The sequence below is a fragment of the Phalangium opilio genome, unplaced genomic scaffold, assembly GCF_054372755.1.
Source record: "Phalangium opilio isolate 3A_F unplaced genomic scaffold, DU_Popi_V2 ptg000043l_1, whole genome shotgun sequence".
NCBI classification, from domain to species: domain Eukaryota; kingdom Metazoa; phylum Arthropoda; class Arachnida; order Opiliones; family Phalangiidae; genus Phalangium; species Phalangium opilio.
In genome coordinates, this window is record NW_028324167.1 from 2730702 (window position 1) to 2757753 (window position 27052).

Sequence of the window (27052 nt, forward strand, 5' to 3'; positions counted from 1 at the left end):
GCCCAATTAGTCCGTTTTGGATTGCATATCTCCGTCCCTATCGGGACAGAAGTAGTTTCAACAGTGAAGCAAATATGCCTAGGATCCGACAGAGACGGCTCATTTGATACATGCCAATTAGACACAGAAGACGCGAGGTTTTCCGTGGCTAACGTAAGGTCAATGACCTCCCTTCTGTTAGAGGTAACAAAAGTAGGCTCATTGTTATGATTAAGAATAGAGTTTAGAACCAACTAGATATTCCAGTAGATGATCACCCCTCCTGTTGCAGTAAGAACTGCCCCACGTGACATTATGAGCATTGGCGTCGCAGCCAATGAAAAGTTTATCCCCTCCCTTCTCACATTGATTCACGGATTGATCACCTCTAATATCGGAAGAGAGTCCGCATCGTGGGCAAAGTAAGCAGAGGCAGCCGTGAACGTCATCTCGACCCGCCCAGAGCCCAGTACCAACTTCACGTCCGCCGTATCCTGAGACGTGCATAGCGGTAGAGAGATACAGCAAAGGTCCTTCCAAACCAAAATACAAGCCCTAGGCCTAACAGCGATGTGGTCATAAAAGAGCCACCCCGCTGTGTCGAGACCAAGGATTTTGCCATGGCAAATCCACGGTTCTTGTATGAGGGCCACATCAAGACCCTCTATAGCAAACCTCCTACAGAGTACTGCGGAAGCAGCCTTACTATGATGCAAATTAATTTGAATTGCACGTAGCGTCCCCATGTTCCCTAAGAGAGGGGTTCAGAAGGCACCTGGCAACACCTCATCAGTTCCGAGAGGGCTAGTAGCACCTCCCCCCTGACAGGCAAGCTCCCAGTCCAAAGATCCTCCCCCCGTCAGGATCACTAGAACGCTCATCGTCAGGACCCCGAAGGGTCGCATCCGATTCTACCTGTAGGGTGGACTCATCCATGGAAGATAAATCTTCTGAATGAGCCCCTCCCTCTCCCTCTGTGCCTAAAGCGACACCGGCAAGCTCTACAGCCAGAGCTCCCAGCTCACTGGTCCCATCCTCTGCCGCAGACTCAGCTGCAGCAGTTGAAGCGGTTGCCGTGGGCTGTAAGAGCTTGAAAGTTCCCTTATCCACTCCAGTAAACCCCACAAACCGGCGTTCTTAATGGCATCCAAAGAGGAACCATCTATGGACAGTACCCAGTACCGTACGGCACGATCCACGTACGTCCGGATACAATTCAAGCGTTCAGTGGCAAAGCCACTGTTAAGGATTTTCAGGCGCCGGAACAGCACCGCCGATTCCTTTGTTAACTGGTCCCTGGTTCGGAACATCACCTTAAACGGCATAGGAGTTCGCTAGCTCTCATCACTGAGAGCACCGCATCCCGCACCACCGAGCAGGATATGTTTTCCTTCAACCACTGCCCAGGAAACGCATCTTCACAGGATTACGTTAGGGCCCCAGCCATCAGGCTGAAATTCCCAAGGCGCGGTAGACGGCTCACCGAAGGTATCCCATCCAGCGCCCCTAGAATCGAATTCTGGATAGTGCCCACATCTTCCTCCGTGATGACCGTAGTCGGATATCCATTTTTGACAATGGCCATCTTCTCTGAGCTGGCGGCGTCTCTATATGACTTAGTCCTTTTGGCCCCGCCTGCAAATTGCCGGGCGAAGGAGTCGAGTTCTCCACTCTCGGTCTCTTCGTCAGGTTGTCACGTGTCGCCGCACCCCAGGCAGGGGTGGAGACCGCTTCAGAACCCGGTTTAGCCTTTTCCCGAGGAATGTGTCGTTTAAGACAACCTCGCACGGTACGTTTAGAAGCCTTACCAGTCACACGCACCGATAAATCGGCACACATATCGCTGGATACAGGCCCTAGCGTAGTGGTATCAGTGAGGGTTCTGGCCTGAGCAGACCCCTGCACCGTAGGTTTGGTAGTTTTAGAGTTGTTTTGGTTCGAAGTATCCATAAGAATCCCACGAGTAAGGGGGCAAGTAAAAGGTCACCACCCGGTAGTCCCCCACCCGGGTGAAAGGCTAGATACAACGGGGTGTCGCCTGGTGCCCCGAGGGGATCGTTAGCGATACCGTAGGTTTACTTCTCCAGTACCATGCAGCCCTCGGCACGATGCCTCAACACCTTGGCTTGATAAGGACGCGTATCCGCTTAGCCCACGCAACGTGGTGGTTACCATCTATCACCACCGAGGAGGTGTGATACTTCGCATTGATGAGAACCCAAGCTAGCGTGTGTAGTCGGCCCCTTCCCTCAGAAAGTTATACCGTTCGATTGCGAAGATATGGAAAAAGGGGCGTCTAATTGTTTTGGCAAAATCGTCAAAAGTGACAAAGACCCCTTAAATGTGTTAAAAGCTTTAGCGTCGAAATCGACCTGTAGCAAAGATGAAAGAGCAAGGTTGGTGGATATTCTCTCGGAATTCCGAAATGTATTCACAAAGAAACCTGGCGAAACCTCGCTAATTGAGCACTCTATAGAGACGGGTGACGCTAAGCCTATAGTGTGTCATCCCCGTCCGGTTATCAATAGGAAGAGGGAGGAGATCGACAGGGCTTTTGATGAGTTGTTGGAACTGGGAGTTATACGACCATCCAATAGTCCCTGGGCGTCCCCAATTGTACTTGTTGAAAAAGCTAACCCAAAGCCGGGTGAGATCAAACGGCTTTGTGTAGATGTGCGGAGGTTAAATGACGTGACTACCGCCGATAGGTACTCAATGCCTTCGATACCAGATATCTTAGCGTATTTAGGGAAGGCGCGGTATTTTACGACTATTGATTTAACAAAAGGCTTCCTTCAAGTTAAAATGAAAAAAAATATATACAAAAGACAGCTTTCGTGTGCCATAGGTGACTTTACGAATTCGTAAAGATGCCCTTTGGACTTAAAAACGCGCCGGCAACTTTCATGTGATTAGTTGACCGTGTGTTAGGACCCTGTAAATAGAATTTCGGTCTCGTTTTTTATGATGATATCACCATATATTCCGAGACGTTTGAGGATCATTTGATTCACATTCGAGAAATTCTAGCAAGGTGCAGCTTGCACCAATACCGTTAATATTCTCGGTTATAAGGTTGGTCCAGGGCGCTGTATGCCAAATCCGGATAAGTTTCGATCGATTGAGGAATTCCCCATCCCTCGAGACGTGAAATCAATACAAAGATTTCTTGGCATGATAGGTTATTACCGCCAGTTTATACCGAACTTTGCGGGAATAGCTCGTCCTTTGTATAACCTATTTAAGAAGGATTCGAGGTGGCGTTGGGAGGAAATCCATACCAACGCTATGCGTGAGTTAGTGGAAAAGGTAAAGAGTACCTAGGAATTAGCTCTCCCGGATTTGAATAAGAAATTTCTTATTCAAACCGATGCTAGTAGCCACGGCTTGGTGCAGTATTGGCACAAGGGACAGATAGAGGGTTAATTCCTATCTGGTTTATTCTACAGGGCCGGTAGGCCCTTGTAGATATGACATGACACCCTTCCGTAATGTTAAAGAAAAAGTCACACCTTTTAGGGTTAGCGTCCCATAGAAAAAGCATTAAAAAATTTTCGGTTTTTTAAGGCAATTGTGACAGGCCATATGGAAAAACTATAGCGAAGTTAGTTTTCGGAATACTTCTAAATTAACAAGCATTTCTTAAATGAGAAACTTACCTGCTTCGATTTTTAATTAATGAATTCTAATTTTTGTAATTTAACTAATTAAGATAGTACGTCAAAAAATTACTTTTGGGTCAAAGGTCAGCCTAACCTTATAGCGCGCTTAAACCTATTTTCTTCATTTCGGTCTCGTTGACAACTAGAAGGTCCTAAGTTTGTGAGTGCTAACAAGTTACGTTGACTAATTGTAAATGTTGGCTTTCTTGCTCATTTTCCTAATTTCTTAGCAGTAGACTCTAACAAATTACTTTGGTATTTCGTCCGAGCTTGAGCACCTTTATATGTATTTTCTAATTAACTGTAGCACCCTTAATAAGAAATACGTCGTTATCAGGTCGAATTTTCGTCTAGAAAAGTAATTCAGATAAATTATTACAGTTAATAGAGGTTTTTATATCTTTTGAAGTAAGTTTTTCGACGTTCTTTACGGCCAAGGCTTAAGTTGTAAAGACTAATAGCACCCCATGTTATTTCCCCATAGAGCTTACAGTCGAAGGCAGAGGGCTGCCATTACCCTATTTTAGTTACTCTTTAAAGATTATTATAAGGGCTGATTTCCAGCTCTCATTTGTTTTGGAATCCTGTGTATAGTCTGCTCAATTTTATGCTAGAAACATAGCCTAACCGGGTTAACACAAGGCTTTTTATGCTGTATTTACCGTGTGCGCTTCCAATAAATGGCATACCTATTCAAATTATTAACGTGTTGAAATAAAGATAGTTCTTTTCACCCTGTGAAAAGATCGAAAACTTCAAAATACTACTGGTAAGATGACAAAAAGTTTAAAATGTTTTCCTTACGGCAGTTAAAAGAGTCGTGGTGTTTACCTTAGCGCAGTTTGTTACCAACAGTGGATTTTGTTAAATCATAAATATAAGTAACAGTGGTGCTGATTAATCCAGGAGGACAGTGTCGTTATGTAATTTAATTAGTCAAATAATTTCCATGTTTACATCAGCGCAGATTTTTCCAACGTAACCAATTGCTATGAATTGTTTAGGTATTTAATTTAATTACTGTTATTGAAGCCAAAGTTGCTAAACTATAACATGACATCATTCATTAACATATGTTATATATGGGGCGCCGTTACGGACAAAATTCCAAACACATATGACAACAATAATTTGAGAGTGGAAAACAATAATTTGAGAATGGAAAACAATAATTTGAGAGTGGAAAACAATAATTTGAGAATGGAAAACAATAATTTGAGAGTGGAAAACAATAATTTGAGAGTGGAAAACAATAATTTGAGAGTGGAAAATAATAATTTGAACGAGGAAAACAATAATTTGAACGAGGAAAACAATAATTTGAACGAGGAAAACAATAATTTGAACGAGGAAAACAATAATTTGAACGAGGAAAACAATAATTTGATCGAGGAAAACAATAATTTGAACGAGGAAAACAATAATTTGATCGAGGAAAACAATAATTTGAACGAGGAAAACAATAATTTGAACGAGGAAAACAATAATTTGAACGAGGAAAACAATAATTTGAACAAGGAAAACAATAATTTGAACGAGGAAAACAATAATTTGAACGAGGAAAACAATAATTTGATCGAGGAAAACAATAATTTGAACGAGGAAAACAATAATTTGAACGAGGAAAACAATAATTTGATCGAGGAAAACAATAATTTGAGAGTGGAAAACAATAATTTGAACGTGGAAAACAATAATTTGATCGAGGAAAACAATAATTTGAACGAGGAAAACAATAATTTGAACGAGGAAAACAATAATTTGATCGAGGAAAACAATAATTTGAACGAGGAAAACAATAATTTGATCGAGGAAAACAATAATTTGAACGAGGAAAACAATAATTTGAACGAGGAAAACAATAATTTGAACGAGGAAAACAATAATTTGAACGAGGAAAACAATAATTTGAACGAGGAAAACAATAATTTGAACGAGGAAAACAATAATTTGATCGAGGAAAACAATAATTTGAACGAGGAAAACAATAATTTGAACGAGGAAAACAATAATTTGATCGAGGAAAACAATAATTTGAGAGTGGAAAACAATAATTTGAACGTGGAAAACAATAATTTGAACGTGGAAAACAATAATTTGAACGAGGAAAACAATAATTTGAACGACGAAAACAATAATTTGAACGAGGAAAACAATAATTTGAACGACGAAAACAATAATTTGAACGAGGAAAACAATAATTTGATCGAGGAAAACAATAATTTGATCGAGGAAAACAATAATTTGATCGAGGAAAACAATAATTTGATCGAGGAAAACAATAATTTGATCGAGGAAAACAATAATTTGAACGAGGAAAACAATAATTTGATCGAGGAAAACAATAATTTGAGAGTGGAAAACAATAATTTGAACGAGGAAAACAATAATTTGAACGACGAAAACAATAATTTGAACGAGGAAAACAATAATTTGATCGAGGAAAACAATAATTTGATCGAGGAAAACAATAATTTGAACGAGGAAAACAATAATTTGATCGAGGAAAACAATAATTTGAACGAGGAAAACAATAATTTGAACGAGGAAAACAATAATTTGATCGAGGAAAACAATAATTTGAGAGTGGAAAACAATAATTTGAACGAGGAAAACAATAATTTGAACGACGAAAACAATAATTTGAACGAGGAAAACAATAATTTGAACGACGAAAACAATAATTTGAACGACGAAAACAATAATTTGAACGAGGAAAACAATAATTTGATCGAGGAAAACAATAATTTGATCGAGGAAAACAACAATTTGAGAGTGGAAAACAATAATTTGAACGTGGAAAACAATAATTTGAACGAGGTAAACAATAATTTCAACGATCGAGGAAAACAATAGTTTGTTTACTTACATAAGTAGGGACTCTGCAGAACTACGTCATGCACATAGAATTGTACCAGGAGGAGGGGCTTAAATAGCTCTGATTCTGTAGAAAAAAAAACACACCATAATGGCGCTGGCGAGTGAAGCTAAACCCGAATTGCTAAGTCCCTGTTCTAAAACTGATAAAGTATAAAGAGTCTTAGGGAATTCGACACACGTCGGCAATCCTACCGTATAGGTGCCGAATGCCAGTGGCTTCGCTAGGCCTTTTTTGGCCTACCAAAAGATTGCTGTTGGCAACCTAACATTCTGTAGCAATATATAAAAAATTTTCAATATCAAACAGTTTGAAAGTTATTATAAGAACTTAATATAAAAAATTGCATAATGGTTTCATTGGAAAATGTGTAGACCTTTATAACTATCCGTAAATTTGTGTCAACGTGAAATTATTCATATTTTAAAAATATACAACCTTTCATTGATAAAGACTACGGAACCGATTATGAAGGATTTTCACTCGTCTTAGGTTTATTTTTAGTTTTGGTTAGCTTTTAGTCAACACTATTGGGACTCCCTTTGAAAGAACATGAAACATTTTACTTGCTCTATCTGTTTTTTTTTTTTTAAAAATTTTACTGTTTGATATTGAAAAGTTTTTATATATTGCTACAGAATTTTAGGTTGCCAACAGCAATTTTTTGGTAGGGTTTACGGATTATTTTGGGGGGGGGGCTAAGTTTAACATTTGGGGGGGCTATAGGCCAAAAAAGGCCTAGCGACGCCACTGCCAGCCTTTGGCTTAACTAGCTGCCTTTAGCAAGCTTAGCCACTATGTAGCAGAAAAACCATCTTTAAGGGGCACTAACGGAGCCGCGCTTTCCTTTAATACCCTCGAAAAATAAGTACGGAAGCCGTGAATTATTCTCGAAAATGAGACCAGCTTCGAGCCTTCCGTCATGTTAAAATTTGTCTCATTTCTTCATTTTCTTGACACAGTTCCTAAAATTAACTCCTGAGTAGTAAATCCACGAGCACTGCTATTAATTCAAGAAGGAAAACTAGTCGAAATTTCGAAATGGGGCAGTTAAGATTTACAAAATTTTCTTAGACTTCACTGTGGGGGAATTTCATTGATAAAGAGAGAGAGAGTACTAGCAGAAGGGGATAATAGAAGAAGGATGCCACTCTGTATCATCTTAATACATTAGTTACGTAACGTCATTCTTCCCAGGCTCACCCTTTTTGTTTGCTCTCCCGCTCAACAAACTACTGATGGGCATCGCACCGTGCACGGGGTGAATTCTATAACTGTTTGGCACTAAATCCTCAGCAAATCAACTCTCTAACCTCGTCTTGGGGTGTAACAAAAATCCACAAGCGCGTCTTGCCAAATAGTTTAACGCAAATAGACTAATGATGAGGGTACTATTTATCGCGTATGTGATTTGGTTTAGTAACCTTGCTACAAATGTTCCGTAAGAAAGGTCTAGCCGTCTTAGGTAATCCTCGTCCGTTAAGGCTTGATGATTATTTCTTTTGTGATGCCCTTGTAAACTGGCAAGAACAGAAGAATGGTTTAGTGCAACTTCTTGTTCCACCACTCTACTATTAGCATGAATTGTCTTCAAAACGTGCTACGATGTCAAAATCTCTATCCTCATTGCAGACAGTACAGTCTCTTCTACGTCCACGATCTTGCACTAACGAAATCACGAATTGGTGTTCGCCAATGTCGGTAGAGGTGTTTCGCACCGGATATCGTTGGTGTGGAAAGCGTTCGGCATAAAGCACTGCCTTTAGTTGAAGGTTACCGCGACCGTCACCAAAAATAAACATTTAGTCCAATTTGTCCTGGTTGGAATAGGTTGGCATTTTGCTATGAAACGAGACTAACTACTGTAATTCTAGTACTCGGCTGCAACACTACAAACCCAGTATATCGAAAGGGACCGGAAATACCACAATCATGTGGTTTATTGTGGTGAAGGTCGCTTTAACGTTCGACACGTGACACCGCTGCAATGTCGTGACCCGATAGGTCAAACATTTACCATCCTTGTTTTTAGGCTCAACTCTGCGGTATTGCCTGTTCCATTAGAAATACAAGGTCTGTAGTGATACAACTGTAACATTACGCCTATTAAAAAGGCACAAATACTGTAAAACACATCGGTCGGACGTGTTGGAAAAATTGTACGGTATTTCGAAATCCAATTTGATTTCTTCGGATCCAATGGATTTCATCGAATTTTGAGATTTTTCCCGTGATTCCGTCGGATTTTTATGTTTCTACAGTGATTTTGACGGATTTAGCAATAATTGTCTTGATTTCGTTGGATTTTGAGGTTTTTCGCGTGATTTCCTTGGATTTTGAGATTTCTTTGGATTTTGGATTTCACGAATTTTGTAATGGATTTCACGATTTCTTTACTGATTTTGTGATTTCGCTTCTGATTTCGTGATTTCTTTGTTGATTTCGTGATTTCGTGATATCTTTCTTGATTTTGTGATTTGTTTACTGATTTTATGATTTCTTCGCCGATTTTGTGATTTCGTTGCTGATTTCGGATTTTTTATTTGATTTCGATATCAGCATTGATTTCGGATTTCTTAAGTTGAATTTCACGGGTAGCGTACGGGATTTCATGAATGACCGACCCTTCGGTAAAAAATCACATAAATAATGGTTGGCCAATATTAAAACACCCCTAACCTTAGATTTGGACTAAATAAGGGAAACAAAAGTTTCCTTGGGGAAAAACTCTGAAGCAGAAGGTCCAAGTTGTCTGTGGCACCGAGAAAAAAGGCCTTTGTTAAAATTGCTTGTCGTCACGTAGCAGCTAGGATCGAATTACCGTAGTTAGTCTCGTGTCTTATCAAAATGCCTGCCTATTCCAAGCAGGACAAATTGAACATGATGTTTATGATGATTACCCAAGACGGCAAGACCTTTACGTGAACTAATTGAAGCCGATCCATTACTTTTAGAAAGGTACTGTTCTCTGACGAGGCTATATAGGGATAGTTCATTATACCGGTGTAACGTACAGTATACTGAACCTAACAAAATTATCACTGGTTACAACATCATAATCATCAATTGCGATGGAAGATGAAATTTTGGTGGGCATTCTTGGAAACCGAGTTACCGAACCCTTCTTCTCGATGAGAAAATCACTGAAGACATTTACTCGTACTTTCTACGTCTATGAGTTTAGTGCTTGTAAATGTATAGCAAGACATGGACAGTCGTCTTGAAGAGTCCCTCCACCCCAATGGTACTCACATCGAACGTTGAGGTGTTCAATAAACAGATTAGTCTAGAGGTTGTAATAATAACGCCGAAGGGGGGTTATTATGAACTCCTGATATATCCATTTCTGTGTTTTTGCAACTCGGGAATGGGCATTTACAATTCATAGTTATTTAAGAAATAATACATTTAAATCCTAAAAACAATCTAGTCCCATAATGATAAATTTAATAATGCAAAACTCATGAACCTTTATTTTGTGTTGTGTATGTTGTGCTTAAAACATGGTGGGAAAATATTTTAAAATCTTTATAACAACACGAATATTCGCCTTTTTATTGAGATCTTTAGCAACATCAATGTTCTAAAACGAAGCATTTTAAATTTCGCGCCAAAGAGTGGATTTTCCCGCCATCTACGTGTTGCTGTTGGAAGTGAAACATCCAGTGTTTACCGCGCATGTCAATGGGCGGGGCTTTACCTTTCCCCACTCCGTCTACTTTTCTAGTATGTGTAAGTGTTGCGATCCCCTTCGACACTTCTTTATATTGGTCTACAGAGGTCATAGCCAATTCAACACATCTTAAAAAGTTAAAATCAAATTCACCCGCACCTACTTCGGATTACGAAACTTAACACTGAGCGCGAATTCCAATCAACTTTAGACATTTTATCGAGTCCAAGTGAATCCGAGTCTAGTACTGTAGTTAGGCTGTTTAATTTTTCGTTATGACACGAAGACGATGAAAAACGGGTACAATTGCATTATATCTATTCACATGAAATAACGGTCTTACCTGACTAATTAGACCATTTGGAGTTCAAATAAAATAGTTAAAAAAATATTCGTCCGCCGGAACTGGGCCAAAACTTCGTTTGAAAATTTGAAATCACCAGGTTAGGTTAACTAGTTGCCACCTTTTCCAAGATATCGGTTTTTGAATTTAGTGCCTTCACCAAAAATTATGCCCCTTTTCCTAAATATGAGTTTTAAAATTTAGTTCCTTCAGCCAAAATAATGCGCCTTTTCCAAATTATCGGCTATTAATTAAGTTTAGATCCATTACCGAAAACTGGGCGGCTTTCAAAAACTTGTACGTTTTTTACAAGACTGAGTGCGGAATACGGTATACAGGAGTTACGGTAAAAACATGCAATTTTGAAATTTTCGAAAAAAAATTAAAAGTACTTGCGGCGGGCCAATATTTTTTTAACTATTTTATTTGAACTCCCCATGGGCTAATTAGTCAGGTAAGACCATTATTTTATGTGAATAGATATAGTGCAATCCTACCGAAAAACGCATAAGGCAAGTCAGTTTTACTTTAATCTTCGCAAATGTCATTATTTTGAAGTTATTTTCAGCGATAGGGTAAAATTAAATAGGTTTATTAATAATACAAGGTTTTGCAAGTAGGCTATTTGTTTAAAAATGATCGTCTTTTCAGAAAGGATAAAGGTCAGGTCTATTTTTCAATTTTAAGTTCCAATAGCTATGTTTTCTCTCCCTTAGGAAATATTTCCCACGATGTTCTTAGCTACCACCAGGGGCATACTTTTTTTCCCAGCAGAATGATAGAAAAGCTGGTTCAAGCTAGTAGCTTCTCACGCGTGCCATCGAGAATTCGAGATTGTGTTTTAGCCTAGGTTGTCGGCGACAACTTGTCGCGTTTCAAGCAAAACAGTTAACATAACGGTTTCAATAGGATATTGAATATTTTCCTATGGATTCAGAATCTCGCAGTAACTGTATGGTTTGGGAGACTTTAGAAAATATTATCGCTATCGGGAGCGAAGGCTTTTACAAACACTGAATGAAAACGTTACCACTGTGCAAAGAAACAATTACGAAACTAGAGTTAATCCCATAACCGAGGGTTCTGTTGGAGCGGAACTTAGGAGAACATTTCAACCATATAATCGGGGCTTATCTAATCATCCCAGCCAGTCGTCCAGTTCTCAATCAAATCAAGTGCCAAAGTTCAACTTCGCTATGAGTGCCAAAACGACAAGGAAGTCCATTCTTAAGTAAGTTTCAATTTATAATGTTAAAGTATGGACTGCAGAGCTGTGCTAATTAGCTGGAAACTAATTGAATTATAATTAGCAATTAGGTAAATATTTATGAACTAATTTTATTCAATTAGAAATTAGGCATTTATTTATCAAACTAATTTATTAGAATTACTAATTTCAAATTAATTATTTGTCTAATTAAGGTAAAAAAACCATAAGTAAACATAAAAGTTTAAAAGTGCCCATGGATTTAGTACTTTGGTAATGCAAAGTTTAATGTTTTAATGCCATTGAAAAACGGGTACGGAAGCCGTGAATTATTCTCGAAAAATGAGACAAGCCTCGAGCCTTCCGTCATGTTAAAATTTGTCTCATTTCTTCATTTTCTTCCCACAGTTCCTATAATGCACTCCTGAGTAGTAAATCCATGGGCAATGCTATACATAGTTTACAGGCGTAGAGGATTCCTACCATTAACATCAGGAGACCAAGCGACTTAGAGTGTAAAATCGTCTGCTATTTTACATTTCCCAGGTCTCCTTGTGCAAATGGTATGAATCCTCCACGCCTGTAAACTATGTATTAATTCAAGAAGGAAAAACAGTCGAAATTTCGAAATGGGGCAGTTACGATTTAAAATTTACGAAATTTTCTACTAGTACTAGTATTCTCTCATGTTTTGAGGAGCTGAAAAATTAAGAGTAGCACTAAGATTTCCTCATCAATATAATAAGGCCTTTTTCATATTCAAATAGATGAATCAAAAGTAAATTCCTCGATTTTTAGTTTTTACAACAAATTGGCGTAAAAGATTAATTGAAAATCCAATTGGCTAATTAGTTAATCCTAAATGAAATTAAATTTTAATTAGATAATTACCTTTCCGGTGCATACTTATTAATTAGAATTACTTCTCAATTAGCACCAATGTAATTAAAATTCAATTACCATTTTCAATTAGTAAATGTTTGCTAATTAATTAGAAGTTCGATTAGCTAACTAATTAATTAGCACAGCTATGGAGAAGGCAATTACAATTTGGAGGGCGGGGTTATGCACGTGAAGGCCCTGTTCCAGCTTGTTTGATCGTTGCCTACGTTAACGTAGGCAACGGTTTGATAATGTAAATATCGCCATATTGCCCCATCTGGTAATCTATGGAGTTTGTACTTGGCTACATTGAACTTTCTCCTATTGTTAATTTTCTCTGTTTTGCTCTTACGTCGTTGTCGCAGCTCGCAGCGCTATAGATCGGTGAAGAAGTTCTTTCGTTTTAAATTAATAACTGTAAAATATGGAATATAATTTTAGGAACAAAAAGAAGGGGCCACCGGGAGTAACCTCCTTTCAGAAGGAAGTAGTTCTATTAGAAGGACCTTTGTCATCGAATGTGCCGAAGGGCGAAGCGAAAGCTAGGCTTCATGAGGCCGGGTTAGTTTTAGATGGCATGAAGTTTTCAAAGTCTTGGACCGAAGAAGAAATTTTGCAAGAGATTAGAGAAGAGTTTCATGGAAAAATAGATGCTGACACAGAGTAAGTAACAATGTAAAGGCATTTGCGGAATTAGGGTTTCTTCCTTGAAAATTAGTGTTATAAATAAGACCAGAAATTCATACAGTACCTTGTAATAGATAAAGAGCCAGTTTCTCAAGTGATGTGTAGGGTAAAAGGCAGTTTGCAGAAAAAAAAGTATTAAAAACCTCAATTAACGCGTCGTGAGAAGTATGTTACAGAGCTTTTTGTCCCACCTACAGTGGGAACTTTGATAATGCAGGCAGCAATATAAATTTTTTCTTTCTGTGGTGTCTCTTTTTGTTGACGGCTTTAGAATAATGTCGCCTAAATAAAATAGAATCTGTAATTTTCGAGGCCAATAGTTTGACTGTAAATTTGACTTATTATTTTGAATACTAGCGTTAAGATCGCGTTAACCTTCATGAACTCAAGGCTTAGCAACTGTGAAACTTTTGATTTAGATCAGGGATTTTAGCGTTTGTTTAAGCTGATGAATTTTTAAAATCGAAAAAGATATCATTCATCGACTCTCCTTTGGACTTGATTTAGATAAAGATGCGGTTGTCAGTTAACGATTTTAAAAATCTAAAAATATCATAATTCATCGATTGGTTAAAAGTAGCACCTACGAATAATGGCTAAACTCCCTGCCTTCCAGCTAACGAAAATATACATGGCAGAATTTATTTCGCGCCCTGAGAATATCACATTGCTCAACATACCACGTGACGCGGAAATTTTGTTAGCTGAAAGACAGGGCAACGCTAGTGGTTGGAGCTACTACATTTAAGTTATAGATAAAATCTGAATTAATTTTGATTTTTAGATCTTTCGATGTTTGTAATTAGTAGAAGAAGCGATAAAAATCACCTGATTCTAAATCTAGTTCTAGTCAAACCCATTCCCCTTTATTGCGGAAAAAAGCCGAAGAGGCGTTTTTGAAAATTTCTCACCCTCGCTGCGGTTTAAAAAAATATGGAGTCCTCAAAAGATGGTTGCCAATTGAACTGACGGTTTAAAGCGAAAGTTGAGATTAGCTTCTAGCTATTTCGAAGTCCTAGTAAACTTCGCCTATGCTATTTCGAACAGAGAAAGGAAATAGGATTCATGCAGGATTTAATAGAAGACATTTTTTACAACCCCTTTAAAACGGGGCGGCTCGCCAGAGGAAGCACTTAATACGTTACCAAACATGGCCGTCTACTGCCATAGGTAGACGCATGAAGTTTTGTCTAAGTTACAACTGACATATCTCTATAACACCTCTCTTCATAGTGAAACATTATTCAAATATAATTTTCAATTATACTAAATAATTTTTCCGTTTTAGGCTTGAACTTTTGGTTGCATGTAAAACCCGCCTGATGAAAAAAAAACTTGGGAAAAACATGGTTATATCCGGAGAAACCAATTGTACTCTTTGGAAGCAAAGAATCTTATACGTGCGACCCTCGAAGAATATTTTGGAGGCTACTTCTGATGATTCTGTTGACGTTATGTCCGTTGAAGACTTACAGTGGACATCGAAACAATCAGAAAAAGTGGAACATATCCAAGAGTTATCTTTACCTGATGTGGAATCAAGCACTTCAGAAGTTAATAATTTGCCACAAAGTCAATTTCCAGTAGCCTCGTCGTCTACCATTAACAATACATTGACACGGGGTCAATATTCAGCACGTCAAGATGCAACAGCCTCGTCGTCTACCATCAACAATCCATTGACGCAAGGTCAATTTCCAGCACGTCAAGACTCTATAACCTCGTCGTCAACCATCAACAATTCATCGACACTGGGCCGATTTCCAGCACGCGAAGACTCCACAACCTCGTCGTCAACCATCAACAATTCATCGATACAGGGTCAATTTCCAGCACGCGAAGACTCCACAACCTCGTCGTTAACTATCAACAATTCCGAAAGCACATTTTATGATTCCGATCTTTATGTTAACTTTCTTCAGATTTTAAGTGATGGCGATCCTTCTGATCCAACTATGTTAGTGGAAGCTCCTAACGACTCAACCGACGCTTACAACAACGACTTAACCGACTCTTATAACAACGACATTACCGATATCACGAGTCCCAACAATCATGAAAATCTTGAAGTGGAAATGATGACTGCTTATGAAATACTAAGAGAGCTAGCTGAAAAAATCAACAACGAAAAGGTTTCTATATTTAACATAAACCGGAAACGGGTTTTGGAATGTGCGATAAGAACCTTTAAGAAACGCGGATTCAATTCAGAGCATAAAATCTCGGTATGTTTTGCTGATGATTTGGAAACTGCCGAGGGTGCTATTGACGCGGGTGGGCCAAAAAGAGAATTTTTGCGCCTTCTCATTAAAGAAATTGTTTCTAGTCGCATTTTTTGCGGCCCTGAGAACAATAAATATTTGAACAAGAATAAAGACGCCGAAGAAGCAGAAGAATACTATTACGCTGGACTCGCTTTCTCACTTTCCCTTGTACAAGGTGGACCAGGGCCAAGATATTTTTCAAAAGTTACTTATCGCTCTTTATTTCAAGATACAACTCTCATTCCTGTGGACATTTCTGACGTTCAAGATTATGATGTACATGATAAGCTTTTTCGCTTCCAAAATTGTCACACTTTAGAGGCGTTACAAAACGTTGGAGATGAACTTTCGGAATTGAGATATTTGCTGGGAGTACCAAACCAATACTGAAAATTGAAAACAAAAATGAAATAATCCAAGATATTGTTCGTTCTTGCGTATTAACAAGATGTTCTGACGCCCGAAAAAGACTCATAGAAGGGCTGAAAACGTTAAATTTGCACGAGAAAATAAAAAGTTATCCAGACGTTTTTGAAAAACTTTTCTGTTACTCAAGTGAACCTTTGACCGCTTCTAAACTATTGCAGCTGTGTGGAGCAATTAAATATTCTGAAAGGGGAAGCAACAAGTTCCAAAAAGAAGTTGATGCAATGACCTTCTTTCGGGAATACATATATGAAATGGAAGAAAACCAAGGTCCATTACAGCTTAAAGATGTGCTAATTTTTTTCACGGGCATGGACGACGTTCCACCTTTGGGTTTTGACGCATCACCTTCGATTGAGTTTCTGCATTCAAAGAAGCTCCCGGAATCAAGTACCTGCGCCTTAAAACTCAGACTCCCAGCTGTACATGAAACTTACGAAGATTTCAAGTATAATATGAATTTCGGATTAATGAACACACAAGGTTTCGGCCGTTACTAAACTAAATTTCTATTAAAACATTTCCAAACAAGGACTTATTTAACATTTTAAGACGTATATAACGCAATATTATTACTTTCAATGATAAATACGAAGACGATTGTTTTATAATAGCTGCAATTAATTCATTGAAGCGTGCACAATCGTTAAAACATTTTTGCTTAAACATTCTGATATTACACGGCTTTGCTTTGCTATATGAGGTCACCAATAACTTCTAAAACGTTGAAAGGTTTCCTATCTTCCCGAGCTGAACTATGAATGTAAAATTTGCATATAAAACAGGAGATTATCTTGGCTCTTGTTATGGAATAAATTCCATAGTCAATTGAGTAATTGGGGCGATACGAAACCAAGGACCATGTTATTAAGCTCACTGGTGCCCTCAATTAGCCAAGCCATGCCAAAACTCTTTGTAATCTCGTTAACAATGTACCGTTTTCCATATTAGGAATAAAAACCGTTTATATCAATGGAAATTTAATGAAAAACCAACGCACACAACAACTATACCAAATTGAAAACTGAGTGACAGGTTTAGCCGATATATATAAAAGCTTAAGCATTGCACTCAGATGTTCTTCCTCGAGAAATTTCCCTTCACAGTAGCATCGATATTATAAATGAAGTATCGAACAATTTTGATTACGAAGGATAACTTAAAACAAGCTGAGCAAGTCATATTAGAAGTTTCAGCCTTTAGTCAATTTCCATGATTTTAACGCAATGTTTTGATGACCCGTATCACCGCATGAGTTTAGTACGAAAGTTCTAAGGTAGTTATGTCTTCTTATGACTCTTAGTTTATGCCCTGCATTTTCGCGCACTTGATGTCACCTCAGATAATCTGAGATGTCACCAAATCGCTCTATTAACATGGTAACGTTTACCTTTAAAATTTCAGAACGTAAAGAAGTGAAGTTTCCTCCACGTGCTGACAGATTGGGGGTAAAAATGATAAACTTACAAAACATTTTGCGATACTGGTTGTTTTCATTGAAGTAAGGCACACAGAGCCAATGAACTTGGTATTTAATATAACTAACGTCCGTCACACACCAAAATTTAGTACCTTTGTTTCGTTAAAATACACAAAGTTCAGAAAACTCTTATCGTGAAAAAAAGAGACAATACAAAGTGTAAAAAAACATGCGTCAGGATTAGAAGAAAAACACCATTAACTATGTTATGTTTTGAAAGTGCATAGAAACTATCCTTACTACACTCGGCTAATAAGTATGATGCACTCTACCGCTTCACAACCGCACTTAAACCATTTAGGAATTAGCTTATTCCTATTAATATTTAAATTTTTTCAATCAGTTTTCAAGCCATTCTTGCAATAAAGCCAAGATTCTTAGACATGTATCAATACCGTGGTTTCCATCATCTAGTACAGGATCTATGGTGTTCTGCAGATAACGTGTTTGTTCCGAAGTCAAGAGCATCTGGCAATCTTCAACAACTACGTTGTTGTTTGTTTCTATTGGCGTATTTTCAATTTCTTCAGTACCATACGAATCCGGGTTTAAAGAATATTCTTCATTTTGCCTTTCAATATCAAATGAATTCATTCTCGATATTGCCCATAGCTGAATAGGCGAATGAGCATTTTCGGTGCTTAAAGAGTGATAATTCCAAGAGTCTAGCAAACTACTACAGGACTGGCTGATTCTAGGCAAGTACATATAATGCAAACTATAAATGTGACGTTCGTTATGGCAATCCAACAAGCCATGTTCTTGCATAAATGTAAATAACGCTCTATAGTAGTCAGAAACAAGTCTATTCACTTCTCTCCATAATCTCTCGATCCTCTGGTTGTGGACAGATAATCCAGCGATAAAGCTGCCTCTATTTAAACCCCTATTTTCTATCATGTATCTAGCGACATGTACGTTTTCAGTACCCTTATCCCCTCGCACGCGCAATGGCAAACCGAGTTCCCTAACACCTTCCATAAATAACTGCAAAACACTTTGGGCTCTATTGTTGGTTAAGCAACGCAGATATATGATTCGACGACTGTATCCATCGATGCACCCATGAAAAACAAGCCTCCATGAAATCAGTTTATGGTTGCTGTCCATGTGCCTGTAATACATTTGTTTTAGCATTGAACACAAATACAGGGTGTTTTGACAAGTCTGGCACAAATTAACAGGCGTGTAATGAGGGTAAACAAGAGTCAAAACGCCCTATGAACTGGAGCTCTTCGAAGTAGGCTATTACTATTGTGGCTTTCACCAAATTGTTTCCATTATTTGAAGATTCCTGGCTTCTCTCTGAGCTATTCCATTAGTTGGGACCAGCAGATAACTGTTCCTTGATCGACGTAAACGGTCTTTTTAACATGTTTACGGTATTCTACTTGTTATAAACGTTTCCGTTCATTAACTTGAGGTAAATAATCGATAACAATTTGGTCAAAGCTCCAATACTAGTTTCAGAATTCTGAAAATCTCTTTGTTTGGTGCCCTACTTTTGAGAGGTCATATGCATTTTGACTCTTTTTACCCAAAAGAGCTCGGCTGTTATTTTGTTCCAGGCTCCCAAAAACACCCTAAAATAAAATAACGGCTTTCTGTTTTTTCCCCTAACGCAAAAATATTTCGCTCCACAGTTGCCCTCAAATTGAAAATTTCGGGAAAATTGCACCAAATAAAAATAAACTACTACACTTTGTATGCATTTCGCGCCTAGTCACTCTTAATTTTACGCTTTATAACATGTCATATGTAAGCGACCTGCTAGCGTAGTGTATCATCGCGTTTAGGAAAATATGCAAATTTTAGAAGCTACTTATCATTCGCTGTCAGAGCGTCACTATCGAGGTTACTTTAAATAATCTTGCTCATTCTTACTTAAGTAGCACTACTTTCTTTCCTTTGTGTATTCATAAGCCGTAGACCTTTTACATCAAGTTAAACTGAACACTACTTCAACAGGTAGACAGATTAAGGTAGCTCTTTATAATCTCATCTAAGCTTTCTTAAAGTTTATAATTTTGACTCGCGAATACACAGGAAATTGTGATTTTAGATAGCAACTTATCCTTGGGTAACTTTTCATTGAACTTAACGTAAGGGTAGAAGGTAGAAAGTGCACCCCAAAATAAAAGCCCCTCTCATGCAAGACAGATTTATACTCTCTTTAAAGGTAGGACGAGCAAAAATTCGAGTGCTTTGTAATGGATTGTTCACTTAAATTTTGAAGGCTAAAAGATACAACCTTTAATCGATAGACGATATGAATCTTAATCTATTTTTGTTTTTTAAAATAATTTTTATGGCATAAACTAATCATCTACCATTAAGTTTACACGATTGAATTATATCTATAGATGACTAGTCAGTATGTCTGTAGCCTATGATCCGTCTCACTCCAAATCTGATGTTAAATTACATGACAAACTTTCGCCGTGAAGGCTTCCCTTTAGAGTACTATTAGTATGACACGCGAGTGGTGATAAAAACGTCTCCGCGGAGGCGGCGAGGTTTTCGTATCCCCCAAATCCTCCTTACTAGAGATTGCTTACTTAAAATATATACAACACTGCACTTAAGTTAAAGATGAGCAAGACGGAGGGATTTCTACTAGCCCCTTTTGTGAAAACTATTTCCCGTATGTTTCATTATTTCGTTACGCAGATATTTATAAGTCAAATAATTTTAGAATAATCTGTGAAAATGAATTGAATTTCCTGTACACCGTACAGTTAAATGATTTTGCTGTAGCCTGTTATGCTTTCGTAACGGTTCTTACCACAACGCATTCGCTCCTTGAACACTATATCTGCGTCGTCTTATTGAATTGCGTCTTCTCAAAGCCCTTCCTACAGGATCTAAATCGTTTAGCCGTTCTCTAATACGCCATCTTGGCACTCTAACCCTGTGGCTTCGGAGTGCACCGATGACGTACGTTTCACCCATATTTGGGTTGTTGGACAAAATGTTTGAAATGAGGTGATCCAATTGTTCGTTAGATAATACTTCGTCTGCGCCGTTAACTCCAAGATATTGACGGTGACGAAATAAAGTTCGTGGATTTAATCCCAGAAACGATGCGCACCCTTCCCAGTTAAATGCAAGCCCGTTTCTAGCGTTCAAAACTTCTTCCCTAGTGACATGGTAACGTGGCCTCCCTACGCGTCCGGTGTGTAAAACAGGGCACACGTAAGGATCATTGCCTTCTGTTTCCAATGACAACACGTCCTCTAGTTCATTAGCTAGGAAAGCTACGTTTTCGTAAATGCTATTAACAAGTGCTGTGACAGTTTCAAAATCTTCCGTGATGCGATTTGGCTCCTGGATAGCATTATTCTCTAGACATGAAATTATTGCTGATAATATTCCACAGTGACCTTGAAGTCGCCTATGATTTATTTCTAATCGATTTAAATCATTACTGTAACGACTTCTTGCAGCTTCCTCGAAGCAGTGGTGCAATTCGTGAAGATATTCCTCGACTTCATTCGTGTAAGAAATGCGGGAACACAGTAAAATTATGAGCAGAAGAGTAAAACATTTGCGCATATTGCGATCCATTCTTTTAAACTTTGACTGAATGACAGCAATATAGAGCCACAAATATAGCCGGTCTAAACCTATCTTGACAAAGTAACAAATCACAATTTTAATTACACAAGCACGAACGTTTTTAATATAGTATCACATCTGAGACTAAATATTCACTAGGCAGCGAAAGGACGAGAAAAAAGTTCACCCCTGGAGGCAAACACATTTATCGTGAGAAACTTTCTCTAAAGCCGGGCACTCGCGGATTCTTTTTTCCCCGAGTTAACATCGTGTATTCCCACGCCGTAGGTCTGTTTCTTACATGAAGTCAGTCTGAACGGAAATAGTCATCGGGTATAGGGCTGTGCGAATACTCGGATTTTCGTATAGTATTCGTTTATTTCGAATCGAATTTGCCATTTGGAGAAAAGAAATTCGAATAACCTCAAATACGAATACAGTTACCTAAACCGAATAATCGTTTCCAAGGGGTTCAATTCGAATAGAAAACGAGTATTCGATTGAAAATTGGAATTTTGTTTTACTCTCACTAAATACTTAGTCTCAGCGGGCGAACAAGAGAGAAAGGAAAAATTCCATTGTATGCGGGAACTAAAATATTTATCGACTGCTAAATGTATTTAAAAAACGATTAATCGTTTGGAAAAGAATATTCTTCTGATAAAACCGAGTAATAAAATTTTCGAGTACTCGTTTTGAAAAAACAAGTGCTGCTAGATGTATTTTGAAAAGGGTTAATCGTTTTGAAACGAACATCCTTCTGATAAAACCGAGTAATCAAATATTCAAGTAGTCGTTTTGATTGCTAGGTGCATTAAGAAAGCGATTAATAGTTTTGAAACGAATATTCGTCTGGAAATAACCGAGAAATAGAGTTTTTGAATACTCGTTTTGAAAAAAAAACGAGTACTCGAACTAGATATTTTTAAACGAGTAATATTCGTCTGAACGGGTACTCGATTCGGATTTCGCATAGGAGATTCACTATTCGATTCCATTAGAAAAACCACTATTCGCACAGCCCTATTAATTTAAAAATATATTTAAACATGTTTTTTCCCAATTGGGGGCGCAATATGAGCTGCTTATCGTATGTGGAAGCTGAACTTTTAGCATCGAATAAGGCGCCAGATTGCAAATAGGGATGAAAATGAGTATAAAATATATAGTGGATTTTCAAATAGTAACAAGATGATAACTTTCGAAACTGGTCTATTACATGAAGTCCGACCAAATCCGATAAAAGCATGGTATTTAATATTTTGGAAATCTCTTAATGTTCCATTAAAAGAAAATATTTATGAAACTCCTTCGTAAACAAATGCCATCATAAGTTAAAAACATTTGCTTGTTGTCATGCTACAGGGATACTAAGAGTTCGAGTACTACGCGGGAATTCCTACACACGGTTTTGAAGTCAGTCTTCCTATTTAATTGGTGATAAGTCTTTGACAGCGAATCATCAGACGGCGCTTTACGAGAATCTGTGATGTTTTACTCCACGAATGTCTCTCAGAACCACTATCAAACGTATCCAACATATACTATGAAGTTATTATGCCATACAACACTTCACTGGAAATGGCACGCCACGTCCCTTCATATGGAAAGCACGCCCCTGCAGCACGCTGAGCATCATGTATTTGTACATGGAAGTACGTCACTGCAAACGGCACGTCACGTCCCTGCACATGGCAAGTCCATTACTGCATACTGAACGTCATGGTATTTTACATGGAAAGCCCGTCACTGCACACGCCACGTTTATGTTATTGGGCCAATTAGATGCTGCTGAAAAGCTATCTCAAATTATTGTTATACTTCGACAAATCTTTCTTTTCCTCTCTAAAGTCATTCCTTTCCTCTCTCAAATCATTCCTTTCCTCTCTCAAATCATTCCTTTCCTCTCTCAAATCATTCCTTTCCTCTCTCAAATCATTCCTTTCCTCTCTCAAATCATTCCTTTCCTCTCTCAAATCATTCCTTTCCTCTCTCAAATCATTCCTTTCTTCTCTAAAATCATTCCTTTCTTCTCTACATTCATTCCTTTCTTCTCTAAAATCATTCCTTTCCTCTCTAAAATCATTCTTTTCCTCTCTCAAATTATTGTTCACCCACGTAAAATGTCTCTCCACACTGAACGTCATGTCAATGTACATAGAAAGCCTGTCACGTCCCTGCGTATGGCAAATTCATTGCTGCAAACTAAACGTCATGTCATTGTACATGGATAGTCCGTCTCTGCAAACGGCACGTCACGTCCCTGCACATGGCAAGTCTATTACTGCACACTGAACGTCATGTTATTTTACATGGAAAGCCCGTCACTGCACACGGAACGTTTATGTTATTGGGCCAATTAGATGCTACTGAACAGCTATCTCAAATTCTAGTTATACTTCGTCAAATCTTTCTTTCCTCTCTCAAATCCTTCTTTTCCTCTCTTAAGTCATTCCTTTCCTCCCTGAAATCATTCTTTTCCTCTCTTAAGTCATTCCTTTCCTGTCTCAAATCATTCTTTTCCTCTCTCAAATCATTCTTTTCCTCTCTCAAATCATTCTTTTCCTCTCTCAAATCATTCTATTCCTCTCTCAAATGACTATTATCTTCTCTCAAATTATTCTTTTCCACTCTTAAATTATTGTTCACCTGCGTAAAAAGCCCCTGCACACTAAACATCATGTAAATGTACATAGAAGCTAGTCACGTCCCTGCGTATGGCAAGCCCATTTCTGCCCAATAAACGCCATACATTGAATGGCCGTCACCGCGAATGGCACGTCACGTCCCTGCACATGGCAAGTCCATTGCTGCACACTGAACGTCATGTCATTATACATGGAAAGCCCGTCACCGCGAAAGGCACGTCACGTCCCTGCACATGGCAAGTCCATTGCTGTACACTGAACGTCATGTCATTGTACATGGAAAGGCCGTCACCACGAATGGCACTTCACGTCCCTGCACATGGCAAGTCCATTGCTGCCCAATAAACCCCATAGATGGAATGGCCGTCACCGCGAATGGCACGCCACGTCTCGGCACATGGCAAGTCCATTGCTGCACTCTGAACGTCATGTCATTGTATACATGGAAAGGCCGTCACTGCGAAAGGCACGTCACGTCCCTGTATATGGCAAGTCCATTGCTGCACACTGAACGTCATGTCATTATACATGGAAACATTGGAAAGCCCGTCACCGCGAATGGCACGTCATGTCCCTGCACATGGCAAGTCCATTGCTGCACACTGAACGTCATGTCATTATACATGGAAAGCCCGTCACCGCGAAAGGCACGTCACGTCCCTGCACATGGCAAGTCCATTGCTGCACACTGAACGTCATGTAATTGTATACATGGAAAGACCGTCACATCATTGTATACATGGAAAGACCGTCACTGCACACGGCGCTTTTATGCTGGTAGGCCAATTAGACGTTATTGATCTGGTATCCAAATTATTCATAACCATCGTCAAATCATGGTTTTTATAATTAATAAAAATTAATGGTTTTTATCGTCAAATTATTGTTTACATCGTTCAAATTATTGTTTTCCTCGTTCAAATTATTGTTTTCCTCGTTCAAATTATTGTTTTCCTCGTTCAAATTATTGTTTTCCTCGTTCAAATTATTGTTTTCCTCGTTCAAATTATTGTTTTCCTCGTTCAAATTATTGTTTTCCTCGTTCAAATTATTGTTTTCCACTCTCAAACTATTGTTTTCCTCGTTCAAATTATTGTTTTCCACTCTCAAACTATTGTTTTCCTCGTTCAAATTATTCTTTTCCACTCTCAAATTATTGTTTTCCACTCTCAAATTTTTGTTTTCCTCGTTCAAATTATTGTTTTCCACTCTCAAATTTTTGTTTTCCTCGTTCAAATTATTGTTTTCCTCGTTCAAAGTATTGTTTTCCTCAGTTCAAATTATTGTTTTCCACTCTCAAATTATTGTTTTCCTCGTTCAAATTATTGTTTTCCACTCTCAAATTATTGTTTTCCTCGATCAAATTATTGTTTTCCTCGTTCAAATTATTGTTTTCTTCGTTCAAATTATTGTTTTCCTCGTTCAAATTATTGTTTTCCACTCTCAAATTATTGTTTTCCTCGTTCAAATTATTGTTTTCCACTCTCAAGTTATTGTTTTCCTCGTTCAAATTATTGTTTTCCTCGTTCAAATTATTGTTTTCCTCGTTCAAATTATTGTTTTCCACTCTCAAGTTATTGTTTTCCTCGTTCAAATTATTGTTTTCCTCGTTCAAATTATTGTTTTCCTCGATCAAATTATTGTTTTCCTCGTTCAAATTATTGTTTTCCTCGATCAAATTATTGTTTTCCTCGTTCAAATTATTGTTTTCCTCGATCAAATTATTGTTTTCCTCGTTCAAATTATTGTTTTCCACTCTCAAGTTATTGTTTTCCTCGTTCAAATTATTGTTTTCCACTCTCAAGTTATTGTTTTCCTCGTTCAAATTATTGTTTTCCTCGTTCAAATTATTGTTTTCCTCGTTCAAATTATTGTTTTCCACTCTCAAGTTATTGTTTTCCTCGTTCAAATTATTGTTTTCCTCGTTCAAATTATTGTTTTCCTCGTTCAAATTATTGTTTTCCTCGTTCAAATTATTGTTTTCCTCGATCAAATTATTGTTTTCCTCGTTCAAATTATTGTTTTCCTCGATCAAATTATTGTTTTCCTCGTTCAAATTATTGTTTTCCTCGTTCAAATTATTGTTTTCCTCGATCAAATTATTGTTTTCCACGTTCAAATTATTGTTTTCCACTCTCAAATTATTGTTTTCCTCGATCAAATTATTGTTTTCCTCGTTCAAATTATTGTTTTCCTCGTTCAAATTATTGTTTTCCTCGATCAAATTATTGTTTTCCTCGTTCAAATTATTGTTTTCCTCGTTCAAATTATTGTTTTCCTCGTTCAAATTATTGTTTTCCTCGTTCAAATTATTGTTTTCCTCGTTCAAATTATTGTTTTCCTCGTTCAAATTATTGTTTTCCTCGATCAAATTATTGTTTTCCTCGTTCAAATTATTGTTTTCCTCGATCAAATTATTGTTTTCCTCGTTCAAATTATTGTTTTCCTCGTTCAAATTATTGTTTTCCTCGTTCAAATTATTGTTTTCCTCGTTCAAATTATTGTTTTCCTCGTTCAAATTATTGTTTTCCACTCTCAAATTATTGTTTTCCACTCTCAAATTATTGTTTTCCACTCTCAAATTATTGTTTTCCATTCTCAAATTATTGTTTTCCACTCTCAAATTATTGTTTTCCATTCTCAAATTATTGTTTTCCACTCTCAAATTATTGTTGTCATATGTGTTTGGAATTTTGTCCGTAACGGCGCCCCATATATAACATATGTTAATGAATGATGTCATGTTATAGTTTAGCAACTTTGGCTTCAATAACAGTAATTAAATTAAATACCTAAACAATTCATAGCAATTGGTTACGTTGGAAAAATCTGCGCTGATGTAAACATGGAAATTATTTGACTAATTAAATTACATAACGACACTGTCCTCCTGGATTAATCAGCACCACTGTTACTTATATTTATGATTTAACAAAATCCACTGTTGGTAACAAACTGCGCTAAGGTAAACACCACGACTCTTTTAACTGCCGTAAGGAAAACATTTTAAACTTTTTGTCATCTTACCAGTAGTATTTTGAAGTTTTCGATCTTTTCACAGGGTGAAAAGAACTATCTTTATTTCAACACGTTAATAATTTGAATAGGTATGCCATTTATTGGAAGCGCACACGGTAAATACAGCATAAAAAGCCTTGTGTTAACCCGGTTAGGCTATGTTTCTAGCATAAAATTGAGCAGACTATACACAGGATTCCAAAACAAATGAGAGCTGGAAATCAGCCCTTATAATAATCTTTAAAGAGTAACTAAAATAGGGTAATGGCAGCCCTCTGCCTTCGACTGTAAGCTCTATGGGGAAATAACATGGGGTGCTATTAGTCTTTACAACTTAAGCCTTGGCC

At 37.8% G+C, this 27052-nt stretch overlaps 2 protein-coding genes across 2 annotated transcripts; one reads left to right on the forward strand and one right to left on the reverse strand.

Annotated features, from left to right (window-relative positions):
- The first annotated feature begins 2259 nt into the window (after window positions 1–2259).
- LOC149677358 (uncharacterized) lies at window positions 2260–17022 on the forward strand. Its single transcript, XM_089837356.1, has 6 exons — window positions 2260–2738; window positions 11509–11766; window positions 13066–13287; window positions 14600–15947; window positions 16163–16449; window positions 16953–17022. The coding sequence occupies exons 1-6, from the start codon at window positions 2260–2262 to the stop codon at window positions 17020–17022; spliced, it is 2664 nt and encodes an 887-aa protein (XP_089693482.1).
- A 798-nt stretch (window positions 17023–17820) lies between these two features.
- LOC149677359 (uncharacterized) lies at window positions 17821–21344 on the reverse strand. Its single transcript, XM_089837357.1, has 2 exons — window positions 20267–21344; window positions 17821–18595 (listed from the first exon to the last, which is right to left on the reverse strand). The coding sequence occupies exons 1-2, from the start codon at window positions 21046–21048 to the stop codon at window positions 17821–17823; spliced, it is 1557 nt and encodes a 518-aa protein (XP_089693483.1). The 5' UTR covers window positions 21049–21344.
- Window positions 21345–27052: the final 5708 nt, after the last annotated feature.

Excerpts from the sequence above, each read along its gene's own strand:
- LOC149677358 (XM_089837356.1), top strand. The coding sequence starts at position 2,260 with ATGGAAAAAGGGGCGTCTAATTGTTTTGGCAAAATCGTCAAAAGTGAC. Across the intron at positions 15,948-16,162 it reads AATTGAGATATTTGCTGGGA|CTGTGTGGAGCAATTAAATA; the intron begins GTACCAAACCAA and ends AAACTATTGCAG. Across the intron at positions 16,450-16,952 it reads GAAACTTACGAAGATTTCAA|GAATAAAAACCGTTTATATC; the intron begins GTATAATATGAA and ends TTTCCATATTAG.
- LOC149677359 (XM_089837357.1), bottom strand. The coding sequence starts at position 21,048 with ATGGATCGCAATATGCGCAAATGTTTTACTCTTCTGCTCATAATTTTA. Across the intron at positions 18,596-20,266 it reads CAAGGAGCGAATGCGTTGTG|GCACATGGACAGCAACCATA; the intron begins GTAAGAACCGTT and ends AATGTATTACAG.